This window comes from Mus caroli, unplaced genomic scaffold (assembly GCF_978045245.1).
Source record: "Mus caroli unplaced genomic scaffold, Mus_caroli_1 scaffold_5, whole genome shotgun sequence".
NCBI lineage: Eukaryota > Metazoa > Chordata > Mammalia > Rodentia > Muridae > Mus > Mus caroli.
The window spans coordinates 9,856,287-9,882,540 of NW_028227260.1; the positions used below are offsets into that span (position 1 = coordinate 9,856,287).

Here is a 26,254-nt window from a genome sequence, read left to right on the forward strand (position 1 = left end):
GACGTACAAATCAAGCAAAGTCATTTCCAGTGCCTGCACTTACATCAGTGATTAATCAAACTAATGGGGAGTTCTAATTCGATGCTTTGCTACCCTTACGCCCTGTAATTGTGGTGTCTCTGAATCCAAAGGAGACACGTTGGGCTCTGCATGCCCAGGCGCATAGCTTTTAAATCTTCATAACTCTATAATTACTACAGTGCTTTCCTTCAAATCTGGCTCAATTTCACTTCCTTAATGAGTACCACAATCTTGATAAAGTTTGAAGTTTGCTGCCTCTGCTGTTCACAAGGACGCTATCCCAGACTGATAATGTGAGTGGCAGATTTTACACATTCAAGTTCCTCTCCAAAGGAGCAGATTGATTTAAGGACCACCATTGTCAGAAGCACTTCTTCTGGGTTAAGGCCAGAGCTGAGTGTTTTCATCAGAGAAGGGTGCTTGCAGAGCAAGTTCTAAACAGTTAAAAAGGAGGGGCACAAGAGGCTTATGAACCCCTGGAGAATGGTTGTTTAGTTTTATTAGTGCCATGTGCCCTAGAGACTGTGGTTCATCTTACCCAATTGAAGACTTTCCTTATAGCAAATGTATTGAAAATCTCCCACTTCCTCCTCATAAACTCAGCCCCCCAAAGAGTCAAACTTACAAGTCAGCTTTCAAAACAAATCAACCTATTTTCCCACATTCTTTCTGTACTGCCTGGTTTGCAGATCATTTTTAAAGACACGTTGAAATGCCATTTAATAATTCTGTCAGGAATAGATCTTCTCTTGCAGCTGCTTTGAGGGTCTCCTCATTTCACCACGTGGTGATGCTTGTACTCTGATTTTCTCTTTGGGCATTGGGATTGGGAGAGCCAGCACTAAAGTCCTGGTGACTTTTAGATTCCCTGCTCCAGTCTGTATCCCAGACAATGGTAATTGCTCTGGGATTCTGGATACTACTTAATTTCTATCTCTATTATGGCTTGTCTGGCTTGTCCCTACAATTCTTTGTTTACATATCTGCCTACACTACTAGACTGCACCTTTTCAAGCAATGTTTGTGCTTTCTTTCTTTTTATATCCCTAGAACCCCACAGAGGTTCCCAACCACAATAAATCTTTGCACCTAGTCAATGGAAGCATCCGGCACAAGTCTATTATAAAAGCAGAAGAAAGACTATGTGAAACTCCATTGTTGTTCACTATCACCATTTGCTTGAACTCTCTCAATTAGTTTGAATTATGTAGTCACAGTTCTGACTAAATCCAGACTTGGCATGCTTAAAATTATATTTAGTTGTAAAATGTGAGGCTAGGATTTTTGAAGATAAGAACTACCAGTGGAAACAACGAGTAATCAATGATTCTGTATGGAAAGATAAAAAGGCTGCTTGGAAGAGTATTTGGATTCACAGTCTTCAGCATCTGAGGGAAACCATTTGATGTCATTTCTTTTTTTTTTCCTTCCTCTGACAATGTTCTCCTGTCAGTAAAATGCTGAGAGATACTCGTATATTTAAAATTTGATAGACTAAATGAATCTCTTTGAGGAAGAAAATCATCAATTAAAATAAAGAAAACTTTCAATAGCAGTATATTGTCTATCTCCCTTTCAAATTATACTCATGATTATCTGTCTGTCTCTCTGTCTATCTGTCTATCTATCAATCTAATCTATCTACCTATTATCTATCTAACTCTCTGTTTATCTATACATCTATATATCTGTCTATCTATACATACATTTACATATGCTTACAAGAGATCAATATCGTGATGTAATAATGACATTTCTTCCTGGTGATTCATGATGAACGGTATTCAAAGTAAAGCTCAAGGTTGCTGAACTAGGCTCTTCCGGCTGGACCAGCACCGGGGTAGCTAGAGCACAGGGTCAGCTGACACCCGCCAGCTACCCATGACCCCCGCCACAGGATTTTGAGACTGCTGGTGAGTGGAACACAGCTTCTGCTCCAGTCCAATCACGCGGGACCTGAGACTGCTTTGGTTGGGGAGGCAGAAATCCGGCCTGAGTGGGGCCACAAGCCTCTTCCTGTCAGAAAAGCGCCGGGGTAGCTAGGGCGCAGGGTCGGCTGACACTCGCCAGCTACCCACAACACCCGCCACAGGATCTTAAGACTTCTGGTGAGTGGAACACAGTTTCTGCTCCAATCCAATTGTGAGCGGGACCTGAGACTGCATTAGTTAGGGAAGCAGAAAAATGGCCTGAGTAGAGCCACAGGCCTCTTCCGGCCGGACCAGCACCGGGGTAGCTAGAGCGAAGGGTCTGCTGACACCCGCCAGCTAACCACGACCCCACCACAGGATTTTGAGACTGCTGGTGAGTGGAACACAGCTTCTGCTCCAATCTTTAAACAGTGACAACGATAACAACTAACCCCAGAGATTACCAGATGGCGAAAGGTAAATGTAATAATCTTACTAACAGAAACCAAGACCACTCACCATCATCAGAACCCAGCACTCCCACTTCGCCCAGTCCAGGGCACCCCAACACACCGGAAAAGCTACACACGGATCTAAAAGCATATCTCATGATGATGGTAGAGGACTTCAAGAAGGACTTTAATAACACACTTAAAGAAATACAAAGGAACACTGGTAAACAGGTAGAAGACAGTAAAGAGGAAGCACAAAAATCCCTTAAAGAACTGCAGGAGAACACTGCTAAAGAGTTACAAATCCTTAAAGAAAAACAGGATAACATAATCAAACAGGTAGAAGTCCTTAATGAAAAACAGGAAAACACATCCAAACAGATAATGGAAATGAACAAAACCATACTAGACCTAAAAAGGGAAGTTCTATCCTAAAACAAAAGGATATACCTTCTTCTCAGCACCTCATGGTACCTTCTCCAAAATTGACCACGTAATTGGTCACAAAACAGGCCTCAACAGATACAAAAATATTGAAATTGTCCCATGCATCCTATCAGATCACCATGGACTAAGGCTGATCTTCAATAACAAAATAAATAATAGAAAGCCAACATTCACGTGGAATCTGAACAACACTCTTCTCAATGATACCTTGGTCAAGGAAGGAATAAAGAAAGAAATTAAGGACTTTTTAGAGTTCAATGAAAATGAAGCCACAACATACCCAAACTTGTGGGACACAATGAAAGCATTTCTAAGAGAAAACTCATAGCTCTGAGTGCCTCCAAAAGGAAACTAGAGAGAGCACACATTAGCAGCTTGACAACATACCTAAAAGCACTAGAACAAAAGGAAGCAAATTCACCCAAGAGGAGTAGACGGCAGGAAATAATCAAACTCAGGGGCGAAATCAACCAAGTGGAAACAAGAAGAACTATTCAAAGAATCAACCAATCAAGGAGCTGGTTCTTTGAGAAAATCAACAAGATAGATAAACCCTTAGCCAGAATCACTAGAGGGCACAGGGAATGCATCCTAATTAACAAAATCAGAAATGAAAAAGGAGACATGACAACAGATCCTGTAGACATCCAAAACACCATCAGATCCTTCTACCAAAGGCTATACTCAACAAAACTGGAGAACCTGGATGAAATGGAGAAGTTCCTAGACAGATACCAGGTACCAAAGTTGAATCAAGATCAGGTTAATGATCTAAACAGCCCTATATCCCCCAAAGGAATAGCCGCAGTCATTAATAGTCTCCCAACTAAAAAAAGCCCAGGACCAGATGGGTTTAGTGCAGAGTTCTATCAGACCTTCAAAGAAGATCTAATCCCAGTTCTTCACAAACTATTCCACAAAATAGAAACAGAAGGTACTCTACCCAACTCATTCTATGAAGCCACAATTACTCTGATACCTAAACCACAAAAAGACCCAACAAAGATAGAAAACTTCAGACCAATATCCCTTATGAATATTGATGCAAAAATCCTCAATAAAGTTCTTGCTAACCGAATCCAAGAACACATCAAAACAATCATCCATCCTGACCAAGTAGGTTTCATCCCAGGGATGCAGGGATGGTTCAATATACGGAAATCCATCAACGTAATCCAGTATATAAACAAACTCAAAGACAAAAACCACATGGTCATCTCCTTAGATGCGGAAAAAGCATTTGACAAGATCCAACACCCATTCATGATAAAAGTCTTGGAAAGATCAGGAATTCAAGGCCCATACCTAAACATGATAAAAGCAATCTACAGCAAACCAGTAGCCAACATCAAAGTAAATGGTGAGAAGCTTGAAGCAATCCCTCTAAAATCAGGGACTAGACAAGGCTGTCTGTCCACTTTCTCCATACCTATTCAACATTGTACTTGAAGTCCTAGCCAGAGCAATTCGACAACAAAAGGAGATCAAAGGGATACAAATTGGAAAAGATGAAGTCAAAATATCACTTTTTGCATATGATATGATTGTATATATAAGTGACCCTAAAAATTCCACCAGAGAACTCCTAAGCCTGATAAACAGGTTCGGTGAAGTAGCTGGATATAAAATTAACTCAAACAAATCAATGGCCTTTCTCTACACAAAGAATAAACAGGCTGAGAAAGAAATTAGGGAAACAACACCCTTCTCAATAGTCACAAATAATATAAAATATCTTGGCGTGACTCTAACTAAGGAAGTGAAAGATCTGTATAATAAAAACTTCAAGTCTCTGAAGAAAGAAATTATAGAAGATCTCAGAAGATGGAAAGATCTCCCATGCTCATGGATTGGCAGGATCAACATTGTAAAAATGGCTATCTTGCCAAAAGCAATCTACAGATTCAATGCAATCCCCATCAAAATTCCAACTCAATTCTTCAATGAATTATAAAGTGCAATCTGCAAATTCATCTGGAATAACAAAAAACCTAGGATAGCAAAAACTCTTCTCAAGGATAAAAGAACCTCTGGTGGATTCACCATGCCAGACCTAAAGCTTTACTACAGAGCAATTGTGATAAAAACTGCATGGTACTGGTATAGTGACAGACAAATAGACCAATGGAATAGAATTGAAGACCCAGAAATGAACCCACACACCTACGGTCTTCGACAAGGGAGCTAAAAACATCCAGTGGAAGAAAGACTGCATTTTCAACAAATGGTGCTGGCACAACTGGTTTTTAACATGTAGAAGAATGCGAATTGATCCATTCCTATCTCCTTGTACTAAGGTCAAGTCTAAGTGGATCAAGGAACTTCACATAAAACCAGAGACACTGAAACTTATAGAGGAGAAATTGGGGAAAAGCCTTGAAGATATGGGCACAGGGGAAAAATTCCTGAATAGAACAGTAATGGCTTGTGCTGTAAGATCGAGAATTGACAAGTGGGATCTCATGAAACTGCAAAGCTTCTGCAAGGCTAAAGACACCTTCAATAAGACAAAAAAACCACCAACAGATTGGGAAAGGATCTTCACCTATCCTAAATCAGATAAGGGACTAATATCCAATATATATAAAGAACTCAAGAAGGTGGACTCCAGAAAGTCAAATAACCCCATTAAAAAATGGGGCTCAGAACTGAACAAAGAATTCTCACCTGAGGAATACCGAATGGCAGAGAAGCACCTGAAAAAATGTTCAACATCCTTAATCATCAGGGAAATGCAAATCAAAACAACCCTGAGATTCCACCTCACACCAGTCAGAATGGCTAAGATCAAAAATTCAGGTGACAGCAGATGCTGGCGAGGATGTGGAGAAAGAGGAACACTCCTCCATTGTTGGTGGGATTGCAAGCTTGTACAACCACTCTGGAAATCAGTCTGGCGGTTCCTCAGAAAATTGGACATAGTACTACCGGAGGATCCAGCAATACCTCTCCTGGGCATATATCCAGAAGATGTCCCAACCGGTAAAAAGGACACATGCTCCACTATGTTCATAGCAGCCCTATTTATAATAGCCAGAAGCTGGAAAGAACCCAGATGTCCCTCAACAGAGGAATGGATACAGAAATTATGGTACATTTACACAATGGAGTACTACTCAGCTATTAAAAAGAATGAATTTATGAAATTCCTAGCCAAATGGATGGACCTGGAGGGCATCATCTTGAGTGAAGTAACACAATCACAAAAGAACTCACACAACATGTATTCATTGATAAGTGGATATTAGCCCAAAACTTAGGATACCCAAGATATAAGATACAATTTGCTAAACGCATGAAACTCAAGAAGAATGAAGACCAAAGTGTGGACACTGTGCTCCTTCTTAGAATTGGGAACAAAATTCCCAGGGAAGGAGTTACAGAGACAAAGTTCGTAGCTGTGATGAAAGGATGGACCATTTAGAGACTGCTGTATCCAGGGATCCATCCCATAATCAGCTTCTAAAAGCTGACACCATTGCATACACTAGCAAGATTTTGCTGAAAGGACCCAAATATAGCTGTCTCTTGTGAGACGATGCCGGGGCCTAGCAAACACAGGAGTGGATGTTCACAGTCAGCTATTGGATGTATCACAGGGCTCCCAATGGAGAAGCTAGAGAAAGTACCCAAGGAGCTAAAGGGATCTGCAACCCTATTGTTGGAACAACATGATGTACTAACCAGTACCCCAGAGCTCTTGTCTCTAGCTGCATATGTATCACAAGATGGCCTAGTCGGCCATCACTGGAAAGAGAGGCCCATTGGACTTGCAAACTTTATATGCCCCAATATAGGGGAATGCCAGGGCCAAAAGAATGGGAATGGGTGGGTAGGGAAGTGGGGGGCGCTATGGGGGACTTTTGGGATAGCATTGGAAATGTAATTGAGGAAAATATGTAATAAAATATTAAAAATTTTTAAAAAAAGGTTGCTGAACTAGAAAAATAATGCTGTGAAATCTTTGGGAAAAACAATTATGCTATAAACCACACCTATGGAAACATGCAGGCTTTCTCAGGCAAGATCGCTTATAACTTGGCCTTCTGGCTTTCTTCTACCACCCAGTAAAGCTAAGGGGAAAAGGAGTTAGTAGATCTCAGAATCAACAGCTAACTGACATTTAATGTGAGGAAATTTCTTAGGAAGCCTGTGGTGATGCCTCCTCATGCAGGGTGGAGAGAAGTGAGGACCATCTTCCACATCCCTTATGTTTACTTTTTGTATGATCTATGATCCCTTTTCATTCTATTGAGACAGATTAAGCTAGTCCTAAATTCCCATTTCTCTAAGTCTGTCAGATGACCCTGGCCAATAGGCTGAAGACAGATTCTCCAACATTTTGAAGTAAGGGACTGTCCAGGTGATCAGTGGTCTTTATCAATTGGCTAAGTTTTAAAAGCTATATTAGGCTTCCTATAAATTTTCAGTTAATATCAGTCATTCTTAGATTCCTGACAAAGTTAAAAAAAAAAAAAAACTACATAGTCTCCTAACCAACCCAGACATTTTACTTTGAGAAAACCAGATTTGAAAAGATGGTTTTCATATGACATTCGGTCTAAAGCCAAGACATACAAAACTGTAGTCTTTTAAATTAAGATAAAGGACAGTGTTCAATTTTATTGACAAAAGTATTAGACTAGGTGTTAAGTCTATCTTATACCATATAATTTGCAAAGTGATAATAGTTATACTCAATTTATATTTTGAGAAAAAGTCTTTTTTTAAATTAAACAGAAAGGGTGAAATGTTGCAGGATTTTCCCTGCCCAATCACATTAGGGCAGTGGGAGGACTGTGATTGGACAGGAGAAGGAAGGTGGAGCTAGGAATTGGGGAGACAAATAGAGAGGTCACAGGAGGAAAGGAGGGGGAGAAGCCAACTTGGAGGCAGACAGGAAGAAGATCTTGATCCCGTGTGGTTTTTAAACAGCCACGAGTAGCTAAGATTTTCACAAGGTTAGAATAATGGGGTAAAGCTTTTATCATTATCAATTGGTTCTGAAATTATTGTATTGACATCTTGTAAATTGTGATCCTATTGTTATATAAATCTGATTGGATAATTAAGCTTTAAGAGTCATGTTTCTACTGGGTAATTACATGATGAGATGGCTAACCAGGGATGCGTGGGGTGTTGTGTGGAAGCAAGAGGAACTCGGGCCCCCATCCTAAAGATGACCTGCCTGGAGCCCTGTGGCCTCGTAGGACTGGAGAATTAATGGGCTGAGAGACCAAGCGAGTGAGATCACCTGGCACGGGGGCTAGCTCCAGAGAGTTGGCAGTAGCCACAGGAGTGCAGGAGTGTGGCCTGGCCCCACTGAGGGTTGGCAGGTTCATTTTTTAATATTTTCCACAACAAAAGGCTCTCTCATCTTTAGCTTTTATTTCCATATACAGTGACTTTTATAATGAAAGTTTATTTGTAAGAGTAGTATACGTATGGGTTAACTGTGAACTCTCAGAACTTCTCTGCTTCAATATGAACAACATGACTTTCTAACCATTTTCCAAAATGGCCATCTCTCCTGCCTTTCCTCACACCATTGTCAAATCTGTTTTTCTCCTTCCCCCAAATGCTGCCAGCATCACATTTTATGTCCAAGGCATGTCCTTCTTTTGCTTCCAAGTTGTGATATGGTTATATAACCAGAATATATATTTCCTATTCATGAAACAGCTTAGGTAACGTAGGTTGGGATGGAATGCTTATATTTTTTCTTAATAAAGTTAATGGAATTTTAAAAATATTTATCAGCTTTTTACTTAGTGCAAAAGCTGTAAGTTATAGTGACTAAGTGAGGAATAGGTTCAAATGGGTGAATGAAGGGAGGCTTCAGTGATTAGGCAAACATGGTCCATGCATCTTCTGACATGTCTTAAAAGAAGTATTTTCATCAATAATAATGCTGATGTGGCATAGATGATGGGGTAGCAAATCAGGGCATTTTGGTAAAGAAGATTTGAGCATCTCTACTTTGGTGCTTGCTCCAGAGGAAACTTGGTGCTTTAGAAAGCCTTACTGGTCTGTGAACGGCTGAATGAAGCAGTAGGACATGGTGACGCACACAGGATATTTCATTTCTTTATGACTTATACTGATCACACATTTGAGTTTATGGGGAAATTGTGCTAGTTTTTGAGTGTGTGAATGAATGCCTGGGATTAGGCTTTTCTTCTTTAAATGCTTTTTTTTTTTCTTTTCATTTTGGCTATAACTCATAGGAAAGGGCATTTGTGCATATAGATAGTGTGTGTGTGTGTGTGTGTGTGTGTGTGTGTGTGTGTGTGTGTGTGTATAAGAGAGAGAGAGAGAGAGGGGCAGACAAACAGACAGACACAGAGAGAGAGACAGAGAGATAGAGAGACAGAGAGAGACAGAGAGAGCAGGCAAGACTCTAACTAGGCATGAGTCTACATTCAGATAGCCACCTTCACTTGGATTAAAAACAACTTTTAAACTTTATTTATTTTGTGTGGAGTCATTTCTTGCCTTCTATTATGTGGGATCAAATTTAGCTCTTTAGACTTGGTGGTATCTTTACTCAGTGAATCATTTCACCAGCTCTAATAGCCTTGACATTGTTAGAGGAAAACTTTTGGGGGAAAAGTTCAGAGTAAATGCAATCCGGGATTGAATAATATGCAGCCTGGATATGTGGAAAATGCAGTTATTGACTATATACCCCATCAGGAATTATATATTTAAATGTAGTTGCTACATTTAAAAATTTTCAATATTCTTATTCTATAAAACTTGAGTGGGTGGCACATGCCTTTAGTCCCAGAACTTGGGAACTTGGGAGGTAGAAGCAGGCAGATCTGAGTTTGAGGCCAGGCTAGAGTTCATTCTAGAAAAGCCAGGGCCACACAGAGAAACCTTGTCTTGAAAAACAAAACAAAACAAATAAAAAAAAAACAAATAACAAAACAAAAACAAAAACCCAAATCAAGCCAAACCAACCAAACGAAAAACAAAACAAAACAAAAACAAAGCAAAAAACCAGGAGCCCAAACCCAAACTGTTTATGTGTATGTGTTGGGGGTGGGGGAAGAATGAACCACACAGGAAGGGCTCGAGGTGGGAAGGGAGGGAAAGGTTGGTACTAAGAAACTCTCTTGAAGTTGCTCTCTGATAGATAATATATGAATGTGCACGATCGTTTGTATTGATCTTTGGTGACACTGAAAGAAGCTTTCTTGGAAAGGTCACTGGAAAAAGAGAAAGGAAAAAGAGGAACACTGAGAATCAAGGAGATCAAAAACCAACACCGAAGTCTTTTATTTTTTAATTCAATGGCATTATTAGCCCACGAGTAGGAGGAGTCCAGGAGAGGAGAAAGCCTTTCCTGTTGTATACTTGAATGGTGCTTTGATTCATTTCGCCTGTGCTAGTCACTTTAGGCTAGATAGTCAGATAACTAGCCAAAAGTTCAGCTTAAATAGCCCTTGGATTCTTCTTTCTTCTCTACCTTGTCCCCCAGCTCCTTAAGACCATCTCTCCTGACCTATGAAAGGAACCAACCAATAATCTCAAACTCCAGTCAGGAGTGAAAGCCATACAGTGCTCATTCACAGGACACACAGGTGGGTGGCTCCCCCGGCTCCAGGGTCAACAGGAGTTCTAGGTGTGTGGAACTAGCTGATAGCAGACTGCTGTCATCAGCCTTGGTAAGTGGATGCCTTACATACTCCTCTAGTATTTACTCTTCACTGTGGTCAGAGAAGTAGGTTCTGTTTTGCCCACCTAGCATACTCTCTGTCCAGAATTTCAAACATGTTAAATAAAAAGTGTCTAGCTCTCTGGATATGTGATGTCAAACACACATGCTGAGGAATAGTTCCAAAGCATTCTTTTTTCTTTTACTTTGTATTAGGAAACCAAACCAAATTTAAAGTAAGGTTGTAAGAATTATGCAGTGAACTGCAATCTGTCCTTTGCTTCGGCACATTATTTTGATTATTTTTTCTCTTTCTTATCATACTCATTTCATTATTACTGTCACCACCACCACCACTGTCACCACCTTCATTCTTGTTACTAAATCATTCATGAGGACCATACATACATCATCATGATTCTCTACCTCCAGAACCCCAGCTTGGATCTTCTTTGTTGAACAGAGATAGTCACCAAAAACGACTTTTGTTTGGGTTATTTATTTATTTATTTTAGGTAGAATAAGAGGGGCTCTGTTGAAGTCTTTGTGACCAAAGTATAGGCTGATTCAAAGCCTGTCTTGTATGGATTCCTTTTCAAGGCAGGGAGCACAGAGGACAGACCATTGCATGTCTTGAGGTCTTTATTGCTTCCATAAACTATATTTTTCCACGTTAGTTTTAGATGCATGAAATGAAGACAACATTCCCAAGATTTGCTTGTGACCTTGAATTTTATTTATGTTATATATTTATTTCACAGTACACATTGTGGAAGGATGAAAACTTGTATTTTACTAACAGTTCCCAAACTCTTTTTAGGTTTTCGGCTGCCACCATGTAGCCTGCACACTACTGCATTTGAAAAATGTATGCCTTTTAAGAAATTATACCTTTTAGTTAACCAAGGGGAAAACTTTCCATTCTTCTGTGAGTCATCATCTCTCCCATGGGAAACTTTAAAAACCCAGTGTTGGATTAGCACAGTAGGGCGACAAGGAGGTAATCCGATTCACTTCACTTAATGTGCAATGAATTTTGCAAGTGACTTTCTGGGGTGGGAGGTTGCTCACTAGTAATTTGGGTCTCAGTCATGATGTTCTGTAGAAGGCGGCTCTCAAGGCAGACCAAAACAGGATGCCAGAAAAATGGTATAAACAGTCGTCTGGCCACTCTGGCCATGTGGGAATGCACCCATGCTGCGTCACCCTTCCCAGCTGTCTCCGTGAACGCGGCGCCTGGGGCACTTTAAGGAGCAGCCCAGATTTCCCCTCTAAGAACCCAAAGACTTGACAGAGCTAGAATTCAATGAGACAACTTGCTCCAACACGAATCGACAGCATCCCCAATACTTTCCTTCCTCTTAGCTGGCTACCAGCATCCCCACTCTCAACTTGAGGACACCCCGCCCCCACCACGCTCATAGTCTCAATTCGAACCTCTGAGATGGGTTTGAGAAAGTGCCGGCGGTGGAACGCACCAGGCGCGGTCCAGCCACCAGTGACTCCCAGCGGCCGCACCGGGCGCTGCGCCCCTCTCACCCTGGCCTCCCCCGCCCGGCGTCCGCCCTGCCGCCCCCGCGCCGCCTCCTGAGCCAGGGCTGGAGGCGGATTCCTCTGTCCGGGTTTTCAGAGCGCCTTTCCGAAATCTCCTCCCCGCCCAGAAAGAGAGAGAGATCCCAGGCGCAATCGCTCCCCGGAGCGGCCGAGGGGCGCGCGGGGAGAGGCCTGCGCCGGGGTACTTTCAAACTGAGGCGCGCGCACACACTCACACCCACCCACCCACCCACCCACCCACCTAGCCACACACGCGGACAAACACGCACACACATACACACGCGATCACACACACATACACACTCACTCACTCACTCACTCACACACACATACACACACGCCCATTTATATAGGCGGCAGCAGTGGCCAGGGCGGCGGCAACGGGTTCAGGAGCGATGGAGCTGAGCCGGCTGACCCCGGTTGGAAGCAAGTGAGGAGGACCCAAGCACACTCCGAGATTTCTGTGCCCAGCGCTTGTCATCTTTCCTAGACAGCCGTGCTCCCGGAGGAGGACAGGTCAGACTAAGCTGTGAAGGAGAGGGTGGGCAAGAGGAGGAGGCCAGGTGAGCAGAGGAGCCCTCAGCGTCTCTGGACTGCCCGGATCGTTCCTTGCCGGACTCCTGCCCTCTCCTCGCTCAGGTGGGCGCGCCAGGTCTCTAGCTCACAAGGGTCGCTCAGAGGAGAAGGGAAAGTCGCGGCCCGGCTGCGCGGGATGCCTTTCGCCAAGCGGATCGTGGAGCCGCAGTGGCTTTGCCGGCAGCGGCGCCCGGCGCCCGGCCCAGATGAGGACACGAGTGGAGGCAGCGTTGAGCCGCCGCCGCCCCTGCAGCCGCCTGGCCGGCGGGAAGAGGCCGAGGCACCGGAGCCAGACGAGCCTCCTCGTGTGCCCCCTGCGCCTCTCCCACTGCCTCCTCCGCCGCCGTCTTTGCCGGCGCCGGCCGAGCAGGATCAGCAGCCACCCAGCGAAGCGCGGGAGGCCGGGGAGGAGAGCGTGGCGGGGGTCTCGGAGGCAGCATCGGCCCCAGGCGAGACGTCCGAGGCTTCAGCCGAGGCTGTGCTGCTCATGTTAGACCTGTGCGCGGTCAGCAACGCTGCGCTGGCCAGGGTCCTCCGGCAGCTCTCAGACGTGGCCCGGCACGCGTGCAGCCTCTTCCAGGAGCTCGAGAGCGACATCCAGCTTACTCACCGCCGTGTCTGGGCGCTGCAGGGCAAGCTCGGTAGCGTGCAGCGCGTCCTCAGCACATTGGACCCCAAGCAGGAGGCAGTGCGTGAGTACCAGCGCCGTCCATCCTCTAGGGTGCTAGGCTCCAGCGCCTCACCCTCTTACTGTCTCCACTAGCCACAATCCCAGGCCCGAGGCGCCTAGCCTGCTGCAACTTGCACCTTACTCTTGCCTTTCTTCCCTTCTGCCCTGAGATCCACCCCAGTACTCCGGGTTGAGTAGCTGGGGTGGCCCCTGACCGATGCAGGCATGGAGGGCAGAAAGTTAAAAGGACGGCTTCTGAACTCATAGACACCCTTGGCGTTGAGAATGGGCAGGTGGGGAGCATTTAGGGAGCCAGACAGGAGGTAGAGAAAGAAGGTCTGTCATTTACCACTGGGACAGACATGCCTTTCATGTCCTTGGGAAGAAGGAGGGGGTGCAACTCCTGTAGCTCCCAGGAGCCCACTACCGGGTTGCACTTTTGGGGGGTCTTAAAAGTAGTGGGTGTCCTTTTAAGATGTCTGTGGGAGACAAGGTGCTTTGTCACACTTGCCTTGGCCTCGGGTGCCCGGGTCTCGTGCCTTTGGAAGGTGTGTGACCTAGTCCAGCATCATTGGCTGGCTGCCTAGAATGAACTCCACTGTGCTCTACGGAGAACCCTGGGAACAGGAAAGGCCTTGGTGAGGGCCTGGAAGGAATGCCTGGACCTTGGGGAAGATAAGGGGATCCCCGGGTGTCTTTTCTGCCCTGGGTTAGTAATCTAGGGCTCTTAATGAATGCTCCTTTGGACTATCTGTCTTCTGAGCATCCCACAAACTCTTCTTCCTCTGTCTTAGTGTTTTGTTGCACAAATCCAGACTCAGGTGTGAGCCAGTCCAGCCAGGCAGGTTACAGCGAGAGAGCAAGGAAGGTGAGCTAGGAGACGTCTGGATATCTTTACTGCACATTGACTTTACTCTTGAAGCACAGTAGGCCTCCTGAGAAGTAGTCTCTGCATGGAGTCCTCCCCCACTGGTGCATGGCCTCCCATACCTGGCACCCCCAAACATGGCAGGGACAGACTCATTTAGGAAAATGACTTGTGGACCAGAGTGCAGGTCCTTTGGCTCCTAGTTCAGCTGAGATGCTATGGGGAAGGTGATGTCAGCGGTTCTGCCTTACATAAGAAGTCTTTTCTGTTGCTGCAGCAGCTGCTTTGGTGTGAGGTGGTCACCTAGTGAGCCAGAGGAGCTTCAACAGCATCTTAGGGGGATTTCCCTGTACCTCTGTTGGGCAGCTCAGCCCAGCTTTTTGGCCTGGCCTGCAGGCTTGGGCATTCCTTTCCCTTACCCCTTCCTCCCTAGAAGAACCCTTTGAACCCCGCCCGAGGAATTCACTGCTTTTCTACAATAACAATAATAATAAGCATAATGAATAAATGATGTGCCAGATCAGTTTTCGCAGCTATAAAAGACCTGGAGTTGGGTTAATGACTAGTTGTTTAAAAGGGCAATTCCGGGGATGAGTTCTGGAAAGAATTAGGATTGCCCTAGGCCAAGTCGTATTTTACTTTTGGGACTGGAAATGAGCACTTTAATTCTGCCATTTTCCCCCCAAACCACCCAACAGGGGCAGGCCCTTCACTTTCGGCAGCGCTGATATTTAGGTAGTTCTATTGGGGGGGGGTAGTGGGAGAGTGGTGACTTCAAAAGAACTGGAGGGAAGTTCTGCAGACAGATGAATGGTGCATACATTTTCCACGTGCACATCTGACACAGGCATACTTCTTCTTAAACAAAGTTTACACTGCCAAAGTTGAATGTATTCTCCTCACTACCCTTCCTATTAGAGGCTCCAGTAGGTGGTTACGAATCTTGAATTTAATAGCCCCTTCCAGTCATTTTCACCATCAGAGTATAAATGAATGGAAGATGGAGATAGGTGGATCATTTGTGTGTTGGTGTAGTTGATGAATAATACTCAATATTAATACTCTATTAATGGATATGTGAATAAATAAAGATGGGGCCACAGGAAAGGTCTTAAAATAGATCGTTTCAGACACTTTCTTCTAAAATGTTTTTATTAATTATTATTATTATTATCATTGTGGATGTGCATGATGTAGGGTAGGGCACATGGAAGTCAGAAGACAACTTTGTGGACTCATCTCTCTCCTAACACTATGTAGGTCCCAGGAATGGAACTCAGGTCACCTAGGCTTGCTCCTCGAATGCTTTTACCTACCAAACCATCTCACAAGTCCTCCTCTAAAACTTTTTTTACTAAAATGTCTCAATGCTCGGTACCCTGATTTCTCCCTCCTCTCATCCATTTAGATGTAGGGTGGTACTGTACTGTCCTTGCTTGGTATCATAACCTTCAGGAGTAAAGGCATACCATTTTGCATCTTAGTTTGACTTTCCCAGAATTCAGAGCTCCAGACAAGGATTTCCATGTTAGTAGTTTGAGAGTGGGTCCCAGGAATCACATGGAGTGAGTGGGAAAATCAAACAGGAGGGATAGAGGCTGATAGTCATGAGAGAGCGATTACCGCAGACCCTTTTGAGTCAAGCTAGCTGAAGACATACCATCTCAGATCTGCTTCGCTTGCGGGAGGGGAGGGTGAAGAGATTGGAATCTCTGTACTGATTCTCCCTTGATAGGTGGAAAGGAGCACCGGAGCAAGACTTATCTGCCTTCTAGAGTCAGCCCTGTCTACAATTTTAGCATGCACCTGGGAGTCACAGAGATAGGAGAAGTCTGTGGCGTACACATGCGTGTCTGCAGGGGTTCTCTTGAGAGCGCAGAAGGGCTGATTAGACCCAACTGTTATCAACTACATTATGAATCTCCCTTTAAGATTGTTCCAGCCTGGGAGTAGTTTCGAAGGGAGAAGACTTCCTCCCCTTGGTTGTCTGTGCACTTAGGTTTCCTACCCAGATCACCATGCCTCACACTCTTCCTGCTCTCTCCTAAGAGAGCTGCTTCCTGTTGTCCTGACTCATGGTAGGGGACATTTAGGTGAATGGCCTAATCTGATATACACTTCACCGAAGTCACTTTTGAGGCAAGTTTGGGCTGGTAAGGCCGTTAGATAGTGCAACTAATCTTGAGGAGGAGAAACAAAGGAACAGTCAGATCTAAATTCATATTGGAAATATAACTGATGGGACTTACTAAGTACATTAGGTACAGGGTATGAGAAAAAGTCATTTAGATGTCCCACTTGTAGTTTCCTTTGCTTAGATAAGTCATTGAAGTTGATGACATTTACAGAAACAGAAGGCTACTGGGACAGTGGACATTTTATTCCAAAGGGAATGTGATCCATAGTTTTCTATTTGAGGCCTGTTAAGTTTGAGGTGTCTGGTGAGTGTTGAAAGTGCTGAGTTAGATGTGTGAGTTGAGAGCATAAGAGAAAGGTCCAAGTTAAAGATGAAGATGTGAGACAGGAAGATAAAGAAGGCATGCGAAGCCGCGGGACTAGGAACAATGGAGACACTAGGGAAAAGGAGAGTGGTAGTTGCAGGAAGGTACTAGTTGTTAGGTAGGCTTGAATTTCACAGAAGGGAGGAAAATAGTATAGAGCCCGGGGGAGCCCAACTTTGAGTTTCATAGGAAAAGAGGAAGAATTAAAACGAATAATTAGTCTAGAAGATGTGGAGGTTCACTGTTAGTGTAAATTGCAGCCCTTAGGAAGCAGAGGCAGGAAACCTTGAGTAAGGACTACACTACACTAAACACACACACACACACACACACACATACAGAGAGACAGAGAGAGAGAGAGACAGAGAGACAGAGACAGAGATAGACAGAGATAGAGAGGAGAGACAGAGAGACAGAGATAGAGACAGAGAGAGACAGAAACACACAGAGATTCTGCTTCCAAAAACAAACAAAACATCACTAAGTGCTATAAGTCAGTGGTAGGGCGCATGTTTAGCATGTGCAAAGCACTGGGTTTGATGCCATTACTGAGGGATTAAAAACAGACTAAAAATCAGGCCAGGGTGATATGGTGGAAGCAAGAAGAAGGTATTACAACAGTGTGTGTATGCGGGGTGGCGGGGCAAAGTACAAGCTTAACACGTGTACAAGAAGGGGTAGGGATAGAACAGGATGGGTAGAAGAGGAAATGGCAGTGACTGATGATTCTTGTAAGGAGTTTTGTTTTGAAGGGAAATAGAGAACTGGAGCAGAGGATCTGTGACAGTGCAGTATGGAAGGAAAATGTCTTCAAAGGTACCAGCATGTTGTGCATGCTTGGTTTCCAAGGAGAGAAGGAAATCGGTGCTGGGAAAGAGATCTGAACAGTTATGAAGTCTGAGAAGCAGAGATGGGGTAAGATTAAAAACACCATCTGAAGGGAAAGTGACAGATCCGGGCAGAGAGGCAGGTGAGCTGGTGGACTAACAGAGGTGGAGGCGGAGCCGGGTGTTTCCCCTTGCCATTAAAAAAAAAAAGATATCTATTTTCTCTATGAAGTAAGTGGTGAGATCATCAGCTGAGAGGGTGTTGGCAACCTGAGGAGAGGAGGTAAGGTGTTAATAAGCTGTCTCAGGGGAACGTGGATGCAGTAAGGAAGTGTAGTGGGATTAGCTGGCTGTGTGGAGAGCCTGCGGAGATTTATGGTCCTAAACTTGAAGCAAGTCCAGCTTTTCAGTCACTAACACCTGAGGCTTTGGAATTACTTCATGGGACTCAATGCCAAGCTGTTTCAGCCTTAGACATTTCTTGTTGTTGGCCTATTGGATATTGCTAATTTCATTTAGTAAGTGAGTTTTAAAGTAAAATTTGCATTGATGCCTGACATTCCTGTGTTTAAAAAGAGGTAGTAGGCAGCTTCTAAATTGTTCATGTTGGTGAATTTTCACAAAATAGATAACTCAAGGAAAAAATACTCAGATGGAGAGACAAAAGCATTGTTGTGCTGTCTCTCAGACACTATTTACCTTGCCAGAGCACTCTATGTAACTGTATATATCTACAGTTTTTAGTGTCTACATTATTTATTCCACATTCCACTGCTAAAGGTCTTCCATGTTGTTTGCATGCATAATACATAATAGTTGCTCACTGTTATCACTGAGTGAAATTGTGGATATCTACCATAATTTGATAATCTATTCTCCTGATGAGGGATCTTTGCTTCTATTCTAACACTATCATCATGAATGTTTTTTTTTTTTTTCGATATGCCTTCTGTATTTTTAGTTTTTGAAACAAGGGATCATGTATCCTAGGCTAGCCTGGAACTCTCTGTGCAGCTAAGGATGACTTGAATTTCCTGATCCTTTTCCCACTCCACCTCTGCAGCTGGGATTAAAGCTACCACACCTGGCTTTATGCAATACCTGGGATCAATCCCAGGGTTTAGTTCCTGCTAGGCAAGCATTCTACCAACTGAATTACTTCTTCAGGCACTTTACATGCCTTTCAGGGAACATATTTATACCCCACTGGTTGGTATGCATCACAAAGTGGAATTGCTGGTTCAAGGGGGGCACGTTTGCCTTTTAATATATACCACCGGACAGTTTTCTAGCTGGTTATATCACTTTACACTCTCAGGAGTTTCAGTTGCTCTGCATCTTCACGAGCATTGATTTTTTTTTTTTAAATAAAAGCTGCACTGACAATAAGTGTGATAAAACTGCATAGTAATTCTTAGCTGGATTTTGAATAGCTTCTTTGCGTGTGTTTAAAATCCCATTTGGGCATCCCTTTTTCTGAATTACTAGTTCAAGGCCTTTTCTCACTCTCCACTCCTATTATCCTTTTACTCCACTTTAAATAAAGTCTTCCTTATTTTTTTGAATATATTTAAATATATTTTGTGAACGAGTCATTGGTCATTTCTAGGTATTGCAAAATGTCATCTCTTCCAGGGGTTTGCATTTTGATGTTCTTAGTGTTATAATTTGATGAGCAGACGTTTATGCGTTTTTTGTTTTGTTTTTTTTTTGTCCAGCTTATCAAGATTATTTTCTTTGTAGCAAGTTCCTTGTTTCTCTTTTGTTTATTCTTAAACAAATTCTTCATTGACCCTTGGACCATGAAGAGATCTCCTGAGTTCTAAAGTTTATTTTGCTTTTGCAGTTTAGATTTATTATTCATACGGTATGGTTTTGTTTTTGTTGTTTGTTTGTTTGTTTGTTTGGTTTTGGTTTTTGATACAGGGTCTCTCTCTATAGGTAGTCCTTGCTGTACTGGAACTTGCTATGTAGAATAGGCTGGCCTTGAACTCACAGAGAGTTCTCCCTGCTTCTACCTCCGGAGTGCTGGGATTAAAGGCGTGTGACACCACACCTGGCTTGGAATATATTTTTCTAAATGGTGTGAGGCAGGAGACAGGATTATTTCCTGCACATAGATGCATAGTTATTATCCTAAACTTACCATTTATTTGTGTGTGTCCATGTGTGCATGGATGCCTTAGAATACACGTGAAGCACCCCTCTTCTTCCACCATGTGAGATACTTGCATGAGACTCAGGCTTGGCAGCAAGCACCTTTACCTTCTAAGCTATCATCTCACTGGCTCTCACTTTATTTTTTAGCTATCAGTTCTGAGTCTTGCTATTCTTCAGCCTCTGCTCTAAGCACTCTGCATGCATTATCTTATTTAATTTCCAGACCTCTCCTACTAAAGGCTTCTTACTGCACACTCTGCCTGAGACTTTTTTTTTTTGGGGGGGGGGCTTAGCAAGTAGAACAGGTTTTCCCTTCCATATAGGGAAAGAAAGCCAGAAGGGCCATCCAGTTAATGTCCCCAGGGCAGCACAATCAATCAGTCAATCAATCAGTCTCCAGCTCTAGCTTCCTTGCTGTGTGAATGGGAGAAGCCTCCAGCACATTCCACAGTGTCCACCAGTAAAACTGAGCAATACTTACCCTTAGTTATGCTGTAGATGATGATGACACAGCCTGTATCCGCTGCTCTTTCTCCCCACTTTTTCACTTTCTCACTTCCTTATCTTCAATTAAAACTACTTGGTTGAGAAGTATCTCAGGCAGCTGAGACCAGGCCAATCGGCTGGATCCTTTTTCCTTTGTAATGCTAGAGACTGAACTCAAGGCCCCACCCATGTATCACTGTGCATCATCCTAGGCTAAGTCTGTTGGATCTTTAAGTGATGAGGGAAAACTCTAGGGCTGGGGTAGAGGTGGTGCATTTTCATCCCTTTTCTTGAAATATTTTCTACAGAATTATAGATTAGATACACCCCTGGCCTTTGATAGAATGGTCTGCAGTGGGTCTGGAAATAGCTGCTAGTACTAGTGACTGTACCACAGTTGGAAGCTCTTGGAATGGGAGTTCTGCAGTGCTTTGGTGGTGAGAAGGGGCAGAGAAGAAACTCAAGTCACTATGGACAAAGCATATCCCAATGGTTCCTCAACCAGCCAGCCTCTGAATATGTTGGTCATGGCCACGTGGAATAGGCCAGTGACGCTCCTAGGACCGTGGTTCTAAACCTGGAGCTCAAGACCCCTTTGAGGGTCACATATCAGATAGCCTGAATATCAAATCTGTACATTAAGAATCATAACAGTAGCAAAATTACAGTTACAAAGTAGCAAAAAAAAAATATATGGTTAGGAGCTACCACAACATCAGGGGCTGTATTAAAGGGTCTCAGCATTAGGAAGGTTGAGAACCACTGTTCTAGGGTATCCAGACTCCTTATTTAAGAAGTGTGGTTTAAGCCAGAGAAGATATGGAACTACTAAATCCCGAAAGGGCTACAGAAGTTAGTACACTTGGGGAGGAATTATTTGAAGTTGGTGTGGTAGCACTAATCATGAGTTTTTTATGCGTTTGGAAGATACTGCTTTTCTCCTCATTCTATCTATTCTACCTACAGCTCATTACAATCCTCTATGTCTTCTTGGATGTTTTTGTAGCTATGGTTAAGTTTCCTTTCTTCCTGTCTCTGCCAAATAAGTTTCTCTGAGGCAATAAAGGTTCCAAACTGTTTCATTCAAAGCTGCTTTTAAACCTGTCACAGAATGAGGGAGAAGAAAACAATTTCTCAAAGGTTAAAAATTCATGGTTGTAATTTCCTAATAACCACTAACATCATAACAACACATTTTCTCCAGACTTTTTTCATTGTACTGGGTTGGGCATTTTTGTTTGCTTTTGAGACAATGTCTCTCTACATAGCCTTGGCTGTTCTAGAATTAATTCACTAAGTAGACAAGGCTGGCCTTGAACTCAGAATCTGCCTGTCTTTATATCCTGTGCTGGGATTAAAGATGTGTGCCACCATACCTGTATCTTGTATTGTTTGTTATTGAGATAGAGGTTTATTTATTTATTTATTTATTTATTTATTTATTTATTTATTGGTTTTTCCAGACAGGGTTTCTCTATGTAGCCATGGCTGTCCTGGAACTCACTCTGTAGACCAGGCTGGCCTCAAACTCAGAAATCTGCCTGCCTTTGCCTCCCAAGTACTGGGATTAAAGGCATGAGCCACCACTGCCCCACTCTGAGATAGAGTTTTATGTAGTTTAGTTTGGTTTCAAATTTTCTATGAATCAAAGGAAAATGAACTTGACAGGTGTGTACCAGCATACCAGACCCAGGGCTCAGTTTTCAAATCAAAATTGCTGAACTATTTTATTTAGGAAACATTTGGGATTCTGATGGACTGATATGTAGAAAAAATTGAAGAGGTCTTTTCTGAGTATGTCATTACAGAAGTGAAACATCCATGCAGGCTGTCTAAAATGTCTTCAATCTTACAGCTTTTAATTTACCTTAACCCTTGGTGACATATGAAGTCACTCTGTTGTCTTCCATTATCCCATCAGTCATGAGGACTGACCCTTTGGAGGTCTAGAATCAGTGAGAATTTTAAACAAGAGTTAGAATTTTGGTTTGCTTCTTAATTTTGCTTTCATTTCCTCTTATTCCATTAAAAAAAATCATGGGGCAAGCCTGGAAAGAGATCTCAGTAGGTCTACCTACTGAGACTATGCAAGCCAGAGGACCTGAGTTCAATCCCTAGAACCTATATAAAAGGCTGGGTATGGTGGCATATGATTTTGAGTTTAGCATTGGGAAGTTAGAGACTAGAGCCGACCAGCCTAGCTTATTATTTGAGTTTCAGGCCTATGAGAGAAACTATCTCAATAGAATAAAACAAGTAGATGCCTCTTGAAGAACCATGCCTGAGCTTGACTTCTGGCCTCCACATACATGCTTATACTTGTGTTCACACACACACACACACACACACACACTCCCCTTGGTACCCACACAAATAAACATGCACATGCACATGATAAACACACACAAAATCATGGAACTGGACGTTTTGTGTACCATTCTACTTATTATAGCAAGGGTGTGACTAGCACAAAGCAACAATTAGAAAACTTATTGAACATGATTTTGCATCAGTAATTCTTTATGAACTATATCAAAATAAAATTAATGAAGTTGACATGAGTTTTGAATGTAATAACTTCATTCTAGGTTTGAAATTTATTGAAACAATATTTCAATTATTACTCCACTGGACTATAAATCCAGAGAGCAGAGACCCTGTGTAGCTCATCTTTATGAACAACTAAACAGACACGGTCAGTTTCTGTCTCTCCTTTAATGTTCATTTCTCAGCCATTAATGAGAATGAGGAGGTTTAAGTTTACTAAGCAAATTATCTGTGGATGTGGGCACCTAAATTCTGAAAAATTACTTAATTGTTAAGTGTTTAAGGTCTTCAAAGAGAGATAAGCCAAGAGTAAACAACTTGCCAGACATGGCGGAACATGTCTATAATCCAGCTTTCAGGAGGCTGAGGCTGGAAGATTTGACTTTGAAGCCAGCTTGGTCTCTCTCTCTCTCTCTCTCTCTCTCTCTCTCTCTCTCTCTCTCTCTCTCTCTCTCTCTCTCTCTCTCTCTCCTTTCCTCTCTCCTCTCTTCTCTCTCTCTGTCTCTGTCACACACATGTACACACACACACACACACACACACACACACACACACACACACACACACACAGAGTTAGTGTTAATTTAATAAGAGTCATAGAATTTGGGGATTTTACATTTGGGAGAAAAATCAACTTCCCATCCTCAGTAGGACTCTTAAAGATGTCCCAAATGGTAAGACCTCTGGCATTAGGGAGTGGCTGACCTCTTCTTGATTTTATTATTGTCCAATGCTTCTCATGCTCATAAGGTCCTTATCTATACTGTTATCACATTTTTTTTTTGTAATGAGAGCCTTTTGTTCTAGTTCTGGTACTGAAGTTGTGTAGCATCTACTTGTAATCTCTTTTCCGGTCTCTTGAAGTAGCAGGAGGTTTATTGCTGTGGTTTATCCTAAATGTTCTTCATTTCAGGTGACTTAGTTGGATCTCCCAGTGAAGTTTTCTAGTTCCATTTTCCTGGTTGTCATCTGTCACAGGCACAAAATGTGAAGAAACTCATTTCTTCTATTTCTATGACTGTCATATTAGGACTAAGATGGCCTTTATTTTCACCATCACTTGGTGCTGTTGATTAATTATTGCTATTATGCCCCACTAAATTTCCTTCTTTATGGTGGTAGATTTTAAACTTGAGATTTCCTTGGTTCTATATATAGTTGATATTTTGAACTTAAATTTTGTGAGACTGTTCTGTTGTCTTTGTTAAATTCAATCTTGCTTGCTTTGCTCTTTCATTTCCAATCAGTGGTGATGGTTTAATATCTTGATTCAATGTGTCAGCTACTGCCCACAGCATTTTATTCTTTGTAGACACTATAAACATGATTCTATGACATCACCCACATCTCTGATAAAATTATTGCTCAGATGGACTCAAGACCAGAGCTCACTGGCAGGCAGTACTAGCAATGTCCTTCTAAGTTGACATCTATTAATCAACATTCCTTGGGTCCCATTGTTGCAGAAGCCACAAACGTACCCCCCTTTTTTATTCTAACCACATTTCTCCACCCTGCCTATGAGATCTATCATTATGAGAGATTGTCAAATGGTTTGCTGAAATCAAAATACCATATGTCTGTAGCATTCTTTTGATCTCTTGGTCTAATAGCCCTATTCAAAAAGGAAATAAGGTTAATATGGCTGAAATTGGACTTATTAATAGCAATCAGAAGGGCCATTTTCATTTTTGTGTATAATAAATAAATACTTTGTTTTGACAAACCAGATTTGTCGTCTTGGCTAGGAAATGACAGCATTGTAAGATTGCAAGGGGACTCTTGGGGAACTGCAGCTCATTTCTCAGGCTCAAGAGCACCTTGTTTGTAAAAACAAAGCATTGCAATTTGGTCTCTTCCTTTATTGAGGGCACTTGATGAGGATCTTATGTCCCTGTTCTTTGTTCCCTAAGACAATAGTAAGACTTCAGGACCTTTGGAGTGTCCTTAAGCTCAGTTTGAGGGAGGTTGGTGAGTGTCTGGTGAGCCAGGAAAGTGGGAATGTCTGTGATGAGGAGTATGGACGAATTCTGTAGTTGGACTATGTAGGTTCTGATACTGTCTCCACTGTCTCAGTGTAGTAGAGTAGAAGGTAGACTTTCCATCTGCTATGGAGTGGAGATAATAGTACTGACTGCAGCATGTTATTGAGAGATGTTAAATTGGGTATTGAGAACTGTGCCTGATGTATCAGCTCTTTTGTTAATACTTAAAACTGTATCAGACAGAGTAGAAGGTGTATATTGCTCTTCCCAAGTAGGTGAAAGCCTTTGTCTGAATTTGTGAAATACAAGATCAGGAGAAGGATGTCACTGTCTGATCAAGTGATTCTGATTCTCAGTTTGACCAGGTAACATTTACATTTTTAATGGCCATTTTTTTGTAATTTGTATAATACTAAAAAGCGTGATTATCTTATCATCCAGCTTCATTCATTTAGTATACATCAGATGCTATTTTAGACACTTATGTCTGATAAGCAAGCAAACAGCAACAACAACAACAACAACAACAAAAAAGCTATAAGCAAGCCTGTGTTCCAAAGGAAAGAGATAAACACAAAAGAGCAGTGTATGTGAGGGAATTCCAAAGCCTTTCAGGGGGTGTCGAAGGAGGATGGTCAACTGTGTGGGGCTAGGATGATCAGTCATGTTCAGTAGGGAATTCTGGTGGACCTCACTGAAGAAGCCTCATCTGGACAAATATTGGAAGGAGGTACAGAGGTTAATCATGCGCATTGATGGAGAAAGAGTCTGTTGGCAGAGGAAAACCATAGCATGCACAGAGGCCCTGAAGTAAACACATGTCATGCCTGAGCCAGTGATGACAGGGAGGCAAGGAGGTCCTAGTGGTGCATATAGAAGAGATAAGGAGGGGAGTAAGAGGAGACTGGTCTGGCATAGAGTCTGACAGATATGTCTTTGTTTGTTTGTTTGTTTGTTTGTTTGTTCATAAGCCTTTTAAGGCAGGAGCAATGTGACTAACTTAGACTTGAAAAGAATCATGTGGGTTAAAGACAGGGAGAGTAGCAGCAAGGACACCAAATAGGTGGGTGACAGCAGTAATCCTGGGAAGAGCAAAAGTGTCAGCAGCTCTACGGTGGCTGGCTGCAAACACTTTTCAGTGCTCTCACCAAAACACTCCCTGCTCTTGTTGTCTTGAAAAAGGAATTGTTTTTATTAATACTTCCTTTAAAACATGCTTTTCACTGAAATTAAATTCCATTACTTCCACCCCTCCTTTTCCTTCCTTCAGCCCCTCCAAACTACACTTTCTCAAACCCCTTCCATGACTTCCACTCCCATGTTGATAGTCTTTGTCTATGATTATTATTGTTATATATGTTTGTATGTATATATATGTGTGTGTGTATATATATATATATATGCACATATGCCCTGCTGAGTCTGTTTTTGTTGTTTATGTTCTTATGGTTTCAAGACTGACCGACCATTCTGCACTGGACAGCCAATATGGTGGCTTATCCATGGGAGAGGCTAATCCTCCTCCAAATTGTCATTAATTGTCTATAGTTATTTGTCTAGGGCGAGACCACTTGGTATAAGTTATAA

At 42.6% G+C, this 26,254-nt stretch overlaps 1 protein-coding gene across 1 annotated transcript in view; it reads left to right on the top strand.

Annotated features, from left to right (window-relative positions):
* The first annotated feature begins 12,291 nt into the window (after positions 1–12,291).
* Nhs (NHS actin remodeling regulator) overlaps positions 12,292–26,254 on the top strand; it is a 322,414-nt gene continuing 308,451 nt past the window's right edge. Inside the window, 1 exon segment of the mRNA XM_021153510.3 lies at positions 12,292–13,315. Within this exon segment, the coding sequence (XP_021009169.2) occupies positions 12,760–13,315 (556 nt within the window). The 5' untranslated portion in view covers positions 12,292–12,759.